Below are 10,537 nucleotides of genomic sequence, written 5' to 3' on the forward strand. Positions count from 1 at the left end.
GTGATGTTCCCAGATATCTACTCATATACTTCAGGGCTGTTATGCAGGAAATACTGAGAATAGCAATAACAACAACAAAAACAATAACAATAATAATAACGGCAGCTATTATTTATGGAGCCCTGAGGTACTATGCCAGGTGCTTTCCATAGATAATCTTCCTAAACTTCTAAAACCTTTATGGGATAGGTTCTGTTATAATTCTTTTTTAGCTGATGGGGAAACTGAAGCTCAGAGCAGTTAGGAAACTCACTTAATAAGGGCCGGCACCAGGACTGAAACACAGATCTGTCTCCAGAACTGGAGTTAAGCCTGAACGGCATTTAGCAGTTACCTGCTTATTAACCTGATCTATGTGGACGGCCAAATTAAATAATTTAGACCCAGCCTTTCACTGTGAAATATAAATGATCTTTAAATCCATGGCTATTTATGTCATGTCAGCTATGAGCAGAGGGCAGAATGGAAGAGACATCAGCTCTAAATCAGGGGAACCACAGACGGTAAAGGCAGGGGCTGGCAAGGTAGCAGGGACATGGGCTTCAGGGCTGGACAGATCAGGGTTTGAGACTCTGGGTGGCCGTGAGCAAGCAACTCACCCTTCTGGGTCTTCTCTGTAAATAAGAGATAATAATAGTGCCAACTTCCTAGGGTTGTTGGGGGCTAAATGAGATGATGTTGTGAAGCTCCCAGGATGTGCAGAGGCTCAGCCTGTTTATTGCACAGCTATTTACCAATGACCTCGGACATATGTCTCAGGCTCTGTCCTGGTGCTGGGATACAGTGTCCAGAGAGACGTGAGTCCTGTCCCCAGGGAGCTCCATGTCTGGGGGAGGGAGACAACAATTATAAGACCAAGCGAGCCATCTAGGGGTGGAGGAGACATTGGGGCTGGGGGCTGTGATAACACATTGGAGGTCACACAACCAGGCTTAAGGGGGTCGAAAGCCTGAACCATGAGCAGGAGTTGTCAAGTGAAGAGGGTTCCAGGCAGTGGGAATGTTCTAAAGCCTGCAGACAAGGAAGGGAATAGGAATATTCCAGGAGGGACAAGGAGTCCATTATGGCTGGAGTCAAGAGAGGAAAGTGCCAGAGCTGAGACTGGAGTATGAGCAGGGGCTGGGTCACGATGAAACCATATTGATGTTATAGGAACTTGACCCTTGGCCCAATCCCAATGAACATGTCCTTACTGAGAACCAGCAGGAACCCAGCATGGCTCTAGGCAAGGTGAGAATATGACAGGACCCTGTCCTTTGGGTGAATTTGAACAAGCCTCCACCCTTCTTTGGGTCTCCATTCCCCCATCTGCAAAATGGGCTATGCCAGTTTCCCAACTTAAACCAACTACATGTCACTTTCTTGAGTCGTTCCATATCCAGGTACTACTGTTACTCTTATTTACTTTAATAAACTCACTTTTTAATATAAGGAAACTTGTAGTACTATCTTAAATAGAAAATTTATATCACCTGTCCTAAATAGAAGGCATCTGTGAAAATACGTATGATTCAGACAATGTGTTTAATTCTGGTTAGTTACAGTTGCCTGCCCAAGGTTCTGCGTCTCAGGCCTGCTCTCTCTCTCTCTCTCTCTGGGAGATTGCAAGCATTAAAGAGACAGTAAAAGCCCACTAGTACCCAACCCGGGCGTTCTCATTAATATAATCAGAGGGGCTGAAAAAGAGTGGAGAGGGACGAAACCTTCCAGCATGTGATTTGATCATACCCATCATGCACCCTGTGCTACGTGTCCTACTCTGTCTCTGCTCCACGAACATCCGTGGTCCGGGAAGTCTCTCCAGAGGTAGTAAGATGGGGAAAGGTGGATGGGGTGGGGGGGGGGCTTCTGAGAGCACCACAGCCGAGGCAAAGTAAGGAGGTGAGTATCAGCTCAAGATGCCCTGGACCAGCGGGCAGGCCAGCGCTAACAGCCATTCTCCCCTCTGCAGAGGATTCCAGTCGCCATGTCTGGAACGCACCGAGGTGAAGAAGTCCAGTTTGGTCCCATCCGCAGCCCGGAGCTCCCCCACGGGAGGTTGCTCCCGCAGCTCCTCCTGTGCCAGCACCCACCCCTCCAGCCACTCGTCCCGATCCCCAAACCCCAGGGCCTCCCCCAGGTACACCAGGAGCCGATCCACCTCCTCTGGGAAAAGGTGAGTGCAATTTTGACCTTGGCTCTGCAGCTAGTTAAGGTAACTGGAGATGTCGCCTGACCACCAAGGGACAGGAGTGGAACAGATTTGAGTTTGAATGCCCATTCTATCTATTACTCACTGGTGGCCTTGGTTGTCAGTTAACCTGTCCGAGCCTTAGTTTCCTCCCCTGCAAAATGAAAACCATAACAATACTTACCCTGAAGGATTGTTCTGAGGACTATAAGACACTTAGATCAGGACTCGGAATATAATACCAGTTTTGGTGGTTGTTATTGGCATGAGGATCCATTCATGTGTATCAGTTATCTTCTGCTGCATAAGAATTATCCCCCCAGTGTGGCATCCTTATCAATAAGTTTTTCCTTAGTTCTCGATTCGGTGCATCAGCAGTTTGGGCTGGGCTCAGCTGAGGGGTCCTTCTTCTGTTCTCTCTTGGGTTCATGCATGTGTCTTCCATCAGCTGGTGGGTTGTCTGGGGGCTGGCTGGTTTGAATGACCCCAGCTGATTCATCTCTGCTCCATGCGGCCTCACATCTTCCAGCAGGCTTGTCTGGGCTTGTTCACATGGTGATGGCAGGGTTCCAAGAGAGAGCAGTAGTGTGCAAGGCCTTGGCTTGGAACAGGCATGACCTCTTCAGCTGTTTTCTTAGCCATTGCAAGTCAGAGGACCAATCCAGATAGACGCAAGGGACGCTCCTCTCAGTGGGAGGAACTGCAAAATCACATTGCAAGGGGCATGGATACAGGGAGAAGAATTGTGCCCAGTTTTTCACTTTACCACTCAATTCTAATAACCATTGGTTATTGTTTGATTTTCTCATGTGGAATAATGATATGGCAGAATGCAGAGACATGCGATCTCAGGAATTGGAAGATTCCATCCAATCTAATCAACCCACAGCTTCATGGGGTCCAGCTTCCCTCTACAAACAAGAACTTCCAACAGCAACCCAACTATTCCTCTTCTGCAACCGTATCAAAGAACAGTTGCTTACGTAGGTGGTTACCTCAAGACCAGTTCATTCAAAATAAGGAGGCAAGGAAGCTAACAGAAATATTCAACATGATAGAGTGACATAAGTAGAAGAGCAAATCAGGCTAAAAGGAAAATTGAGAGAAATAAAATTAAATCAGGAGGAAGGTTAAGTCCCAAAGGCATGTCCTACCATTCTGTATGGTTGGCCATCTGTATCTGCAGGTTTCACATCCCTGGTTATGAAAGGCCAGTGTATTCAATATACTATGCCATTTTATATAAGGGACTTGAGCATCTGCAGGTTCTGGTATCTGCAGGGACTCCTGGAATCAATCCCCCACAGATACCGAGGGATGACTGTTGTTGCTATGGAGGTGTGCGCAAATGTGATTCTGAGCTCCCTGGCAGACAAAGCAAAAAGGGAAATTGTCCCTTTACATTACTAACAAAAAAGATACAAATTGAACCAGTTGCTTGGAAGAGCAGTTATTTCTGATTTTTAAGTATGAAAAATGATTCATATGGCTCCACAGAAAAGGGACACTATGTGGTACAGTGGATAGAAATGCCTGACGTCCTTTCAAAGTGTCCAAAAGCATTATTTCATCGTAACTCTTTTTTATAATGTCTCTCAATATACAGCCAAAGAGCAAGTTGGCAAAGCAAATTTTTCAGGGGCCGTAGCTGGACACTGTCCCAGGGCACTAAGACTGGAGGAGCTATTCCTTGTCCACACTCCTTCCATCACCCTGGGCAACATGTAAGAATAGAGTCCCAAAGTGATGGTTATTATGATCACCTAAGAAAGTAGGAAGGGGCTAAGGAACACCTAGGTGAGGGCAAGTCAGAGCAAGACTTCTTTTCAAACTGAAAAGGATAGGAAAACTTGGCTAGCATTCCTGTGAGGGAAAGCTGGCAAAAACAGAGCATGAGAGAGTGTCCCCCCCTACTCATTCCTGTGCCTGTAGCAGACATTGCTAATCCATCACAGCCCTCTTTCCCACTGAACACAGACATGGCCACATAATCCCTCTGAACCCTGGCAGGAACTACTAGCAGATCAAATCAGCAATTGTGAGATGAAAATTATTTGAAAGACTGAGAAAGAAGGGTAGATGTTCCTAGGAAAGTGGTGGAGAAACCAAGGCAGTCGTTCTCTAAACATGGGAGGCATTAGCAAGAGGGAAGAAGACTGGAAATAGCATAAGGGTTAGTAATTCAGATGCACAACAGTGTAGTCTAGCAGAAGTCAGGAGCACTTTGTAGCCAAACAGACCTGGGTTCAAACCCCTTACCAGCTGAGTGACCTTGAACAAATTATTGGGTTGGCCAAAAGGTTTGTTTGGTTTTTTCTGTAAGATGGCTCTAGTAGCACTTAGTTGTCTTTAACTTCATTCAAAACAATTTTGTTAGAGTGTATGTGACAGCTGTCATATCGGTGTGCATGAGGGAGGATATTTGGGGATATATGTATATGTATAGCTGATTCACTTTGTTATAAAGCAGAAACTAACACCACTGTAAAGCAATTATACTCCAATAAAGATGTTAAAAAAAACACAAAAAACAAAGAAAACAATATATTAAAATTAATAAAAGTATTAAATATATAAAATAAACTTAAAAAATAAAGTTTCAAAATTTCAAAAAATTGGTGAATTTTTGTGTAGCCATTTTAATATTGGAGGTGGAAGAAAAACAACATTTTCGGCATACTATTCTTTATTATTTCAAGAAAGGTAAAAATGCAACTGAAATGCAAAAAAAGATTTGTGCAGTATATGGAGAAGGTGCTGTGACTGATCGAACGTGTCAAAAGTGGTTTGCGAAGTTTCGTGCTGGAGATTTCTCACTGGACGATGCTCCACGGTCGGGTAGACCAGTTGAAGTTGACAGCGACCAAATCGAGACATTAATTGAGAACAATCAACGTTATGCCATGCAGGAGATAGCTGACATACTGAAAATATTCATTCAAATCAAGCGTTGAAAATCATTTGCACCAGCTTGGTTATGTTAATTGCTTTGATGTTTGGGTTCCACATAAGTTAAGCAAAAAAAACCTTCTTGACCGTATCTCCGCATGTGATTCTCTACTTAAACGTAATGAAAACGTTCCGTTTTTAAAACAAATTGCAGTGGGCGATGAAAAGTGGATACTGTTCAGTTGTCTGGAGCGGAAGAGATCCGTGAGGGAAGCGAAATGAACAACCACACCAAAGGCTGTTCTTCATCCAGAGAAGGTGATGTTGTGTATGTGGTAGGATTGGAAGGGAGTCCTCTATTATGAGCTCCTTCTGGAAAACCAAACAATTAATTCCAACAAGTACTGCTTCCAGTTAGACCAACTGAAAGCAGCACTCAGTGGAAAGCATCCAGAATTAGTCAACAGAAAACGCATAATCTTCCATCAGGATACCACAAGACCACATGTTTCTTTGCTGACCAGGCAAAAACTGTTACAGCTTGGTTGGGAAGTTCTGATTTATCCGCCGCCTTTGAATAAGACATTGCACCTTCAGGTTTCCATTTATTTAGGTCTTTACAAAATTCTCTTAATGGAAAAAATTTCAATTCCCTGGAAGACCGTAAAAGGCATCTGGAACAGTTCTTTGCTCAAAAAGATAAAAAGTTTGGGGAAGATGGAATTATGAAGTCGCCTGAAAAATGGCAGAAGGTAGTGGAACAAAAGGGTGAATATGTTGTTTAATAAAGTTCCTGGTGAAAATGAAAAATGTGTCTTTTATTTTTACTTAAAAAGCAAAGGCACTTTTTGGCCAACCCAATATATCATCTCTCTCTGCCTCTGTGTCCTCATCTATAGAATGGGATTGATAATAGTACCTAACCCTAGGAAGTGCTGAGGATTAAATGAGATAATATATACAAAACATTAGTTCAATAAAAAGAGAACTACCATATGACCCAGCAATCCCACTACTGGGCATATACCCTGAGAAAACCATAATTCAAAAAGATACATGTACCACAATGTTCATTGTAGCACTATTTACAATAGCCAGGACATGGAAGCAACCTAAATGTCCATCAGCAGATGAATGGATAAAGAAGATGTGGCACATATATACAGTGGAATATTACTCAGCCATAAAAAGGAACGAAATTGAGTTATTTGTAATGAAGTGGATGTACCTAGAGTCTGTCATACAGAGTGAAGCAAGTCAGAAAGAGAAAAACAAATACTGCATGCTAACGCACATATATGGAATCGAAAAAACCGGTACTGATGAACCTAGTGGTAGGGCTGGAATAAAGACGCAGATGTAGAGAACGGACTTGAGGACACAGTGGGGGGAGGGGAAGCTGGCACGAAGTGAGAGAGTGGCATGGGCAGATATACACTACCAAATGTAAAATGGATGGCTAGTGGGAAGCAGCTGCATAGCACAGGGAGGTCAGCTTAGTGCTTTGTGACCACCTAGAGGGGTGGGATAGGGAGGGTGGGAGGGAGGCTCAAGAGGGAGGGGATATGGGGATATATGTAAAGCAATTATACTCCAATAAAGATATTTTTTTAAAAAATTAGTTCAAAATCTGGCACATAGAATATATAATAATCATATAATAATAAACATTTCCTGTGCTGACTATATGCCAAGATGCTAAGTAATTTACCCTAATTTACACGTTTAATTTACAATTCTATGGGGTAAGTACAATTACCCCCATTTTACAGATCAGAAAATAGTGGCCCAGAGAAGTGAAATCACCTGCCCAAGGTCACACAGCTAACACGTGGCCAGGATAGGAAGAACTCAATAAGGGGAAGTTGTTGATATCATTATTAACCATCCAAAAGGGAAGGGATTTCATCCTCAGGTAAGGGCTTGGTTCCTTCATCTGGCCTCCAGAAATAAAAAGGCCTGGAGACCAGCTGAATAAAATGCTGGACAGGCGGGGCAAGCCCAGCAGAGCTCAGCAGGCCCCTCAGAGGCTGTCTCCTCTCTTCCAGGTCCTCCTCCCGCTCTCCCAGCTATTCCTCCAGCTCTGGCAAGAGGAGCCCGCCTAGCAGAAGCTCTAGGTCCCGCCGCAGCCCCAGCTACTCCCGCTACAGTCCCAGCAGGTACCGGCCCCGCCCCCAGGCACTGACTCCGCCCGTCAGGCTAGGCCCCGCCTCCCAGTCCCCACTCCTTTGCTCAGATCCGCCTGTCTGGCCCCGCCTCCTCGACTCGCTTCTCTGGAGCGTCGCCCAAGCCCCGCGAGTTCCTCTCAGGTCAAGCCCTGCCCGGTTATGGATGGGAGATGACTCAGCATCCTAGTGGTTCCCTTTGTCGTGTCTGGAGTGGCAGTGAGGCCCCCAGTACATCCCAGCGTTCTCATGTACTCACCCCAAACACTCCAACGGCCACACCCCAGCCCTCAGACTCTTCGCACACCTAATACTACCCCTCATCCCTATGTCCAGACCCCCCAGTTCTGATTCTTACTCGGCACCTGGGCCCACTTAACAGTCATATCCTCACCCTGCAATGCCCACCTTCAAAGGCTGACACCCCTACACACGCCCAGCTGCAAGGCCCTCCCTCCCCACCCCGGGTACCCACCCATCCATGCAGACTCTCCCCACAGCCGGGTCATTTTCCCTCCCACCTCCCTAGGGGCCCCGTGCAGACCCCATGCCCTGCCCCAGCGGGGGGGGAGGGCAAAGGTAAGGAGGAAGTGAGTGCCCCCCTCCCACCGAAAAGCCAGGCCAGCCCCAGCTCCCCAGTAACATCCCCACCGCACCCCTTCAGGGAGCGGGACCCCAAGTACAGCGAGAAGGGCTCGCAGCAGCGGGAGCGCGAGCGAGCGCGGCGGAGACGTCGGTCCTACTCGCCCATGCGGAAGCGCCGGAGAGACTCCCCGAGCCACCTGGAGGCGCGGAGGATAACGAGGTGAGGCCAGGAGGCACCCACCTCCGCCCTCACTTCCACTCCCTTCCCACCCGCTGGGGTCTCACACTCTCCCCAGGCCTCCTCGGGGCTGGACTGCAGGATTGTGGGAGCTCAGGGACACCCTGCCCACCACCCCCCCCCCCATCAGCCACCGAAATGAAGTTTCTGTTCAAAGCCTCGGGCGAGTCAGCACCCTCAGCCACCGTGCGGGCTTGCGAGAAGCGGCGGGGTGGGGGGGGGGGGCGTGGAGGCGGGGCCTAGGCCGGCGGGGCGGGGTAGAATGCAGTGGCGGGCAAAGGGGTGAGCCCAGCCGGAGGAATCGGGTGTGGCCGGAATCTGCGCATGCAGCTGGGGCGGGGGAGGCGGGGCTGGGCCATAGAAAGAGGTCGGGCCTTGGAATGGGGACCCAAGCAAGGAACAGAACCGGGACTTTGCGTGGGGGCGGAGCCAGGCGGTGGCCACAGACCTCCGCCCTTAGACCCACACGCCCGGATGCAAGGCTTGAATAGACCCATAGGTAATTATACCCTGAAGCAAGTGTAGGGAGGGCAAATAGGATTGTTTAGGTGCCAAAAAGACCGGGAGGGAGCCCTAGTGGGTAAGGGGAGGAGCCCTGTTCTGGAGAGGAATCTTGGCTCTGCCACTTTCCAGGTGAGCTGGGAAAGTCTCTTCACCTCCCAGAATCTAAGTTTTCTCACCCATGAGCTATTGGAGGAAATAACTCCCAGAAGTATCATAAGGATGAAATGAAAAGGGGCAAAGAGATGTGAATGCAGTTTATAAACTTACCTGCAGAACACTAGAACCCACTGTGTTCCACTGTGATGGATTGAATGGTCAGACTAGATGGATGGAGATTCCTGTAACAGATAAAGTCTTGGATGAGAAAGGCCCTAGAAGAGAAGCCTGAGGTCTAAATGGACACAGATTTCTCAGGCCTTGAAATGGAGAGAATGGCTGAATGTTACCCTAAAAATGGCTCTTGACAATCGGTTGGTCTTCCTCCTGGTCCTCCAAGGGTCAGCTACTCAGTCCAGAGACCCACAAGGATCCCGGCTACCCATGCCTCCTCCCTGGAGAAGACCTGAAGGGGGAAAAAGAACTTGTGCCCCAGATAGTAAGGCAGGGTAATGGCATTGCCTTCTCAAGTGTCTCACAGAACACCCTGCCTTGGCCTGGCACGCAGGAAGGGAGTCCTACACCCACTGCCTTGACTTTTGAAGGTATCCTTGGAATGGACTTGGAGGAAGGCTGAGATGAAGAGAGTGGCATTTCCAAAAGACGCTCTGGCTTCCGTACTCAACCCCAAGTAGTCCATCTTGATGAACCCATTCAGTGCTTCCCAAACTTCCATCCCCCACTTTTGCCTTGTCTGATTATTAAGTGTACCATTTACTTAATTTTCTGTAAATAGATGTGCTCTTTTTTAAAGTGGTCCATACATTTATCTCAAAAAGAAACTTGATACACTGCAGTGAGTGGAAAATCAGCCTCTTCTTTTTGCCATAAATAGAAGGTTCTAGTAAAAATAAAAATAGCAAAACAAAACTGTTGCCAGCTGGAGGTTCTCTCTGAGCCCAGCCTTGCTGTGTTAAAAAAAAAAAAAAAGTGAGATTATGACTTTTCAAAACATATCAGCAGTAGACTGAAAGCATCTCCTTGATGTTCTCAGGACTGCAAGGGAAGAGTATGGGAATTTTTTTTCCCTGAGGAGCTGGGAAATGTCTCTTGGGACAGTGCCTGTGCTCCCGGATTGAGGCTGGGAGGAGCCTTGCCCTCATGCCTTCTCCCTCTGGTCCCTGCAGTGCCCGGAAACGCCCCATCCCCTACTACCGGCCCAGCCCCTCTTCGTCCAGCGGCCTCAGCAGCACGTCGTCCTGGTACAGCCGCTCAGCCAGCCGAAGCTCTTCCCGGAGCCCGAGCCACAGCCGCAGCCGCAGCCGCAGCCGCAGCCGGACCCACACTAGCAGCAGCTGCAGCTCCCGCAGCCCCAGCCTGGGCTCTCGGAGCCGGAGCCGGAGCCAGAGCCAGAGCCGGAGCCGGAGCCGGAGCTACAGCTCAGCAGACAGCTACTCCAGCACAAGGCGCTAAGCAAAGGCCCTCCCTTGAGCCAGCTGCCTGTGGTGCCCCTTTCACTCTGCCAGCCTCCCCCACTCCCTGCCCACCCTGCCTTCTCCTTGGTACAGACATTGAGGGCTCCTGGGCCCTGTCCTTCCTGCTCTCCTGGGGGCGGGAGGAAAAGAGGGTATGGGGGCTTCAGCCTCTGTGTCGAGCTCCCAGGAGCCTCCGCCACACCACCCTGGGGCTCAACTCAGGCCTGAGCATATGGAGTGAACCACCTTCTGTTGGCACAGAGAAACCTCAAAGGTTTGTAAGAAGCGTTGGGTCCGTGACTCAAAAGTTTGGGTCTGGCCAGGAAAATGTAGAGAGAGTTCTGCTCGCCCACTGCTGGCAGGCTGCATACGAAGGCCAGTGGTGCTTCCTCACACCTGCCCTCATTCTCCTCTC

At 48.4% G+C, this 10,537-nt stretch overlaps 1 protein-coding gene and 1 long non-coding RNA gene across 3 annotated transcripts in view; one reads left to right on the forward strand and one right to left on the reverse strand.

Moving 5' to 3' along the window:
- SRRM4 (serine/arginine repetitive matrix 4) overlaps positions 1-10,121 on the forward strand; it is a 162,230-nt gene extending 152,109 nt beyond the window's left edge. The window contains exons 10-13 of one of the 2 annotated variants that reach the window (XM_082416815.1): positions 1,952-2,155; positions 7,108-7,218; positions 7,889-8,029; positions 9,835-10,121. In XM_082416815.1, the coding sequence (XP_082272941.1) occupies positions 1,952-2,155; positions 7,108-7,218; positions 7,889-8,029; positions 9,835-10,120 (742 nt within the window). In that variant the 3' untranslated portion in view covers position 10,121. The other variant, XM_082416816.1, reaches the window with a different exon arrangement.
- On the reverse strand, positions 5,619-8,164 carry LOC309639553. The gene is made up of 3 exons (XR_014251733.1): positions 8,095-8,164; positions 7,881-8,006; positions 5,619-5,794 (listed from the first exon to the last, which is right to left on the reverse strand). It is a non-coding gene; the product is annotated as an uncharacterized lncRNA (long non-coding RNA).
- Positions 10,122-10,537: the final 416 nt, after the last annotated feature.

This window comes from Balaenoptera physalus, assembly GCF_965194825.1.
Source record: "Balaenoptera physalus genome assembly, chromosome: 12".
Classification (NCBI taxonomy): Eukaryota; Metazoa; Chordata; class Mammalia; order Artiodactyla; family Balaenopteridae; genus Balaenoptera; species Balaenoptera physalus.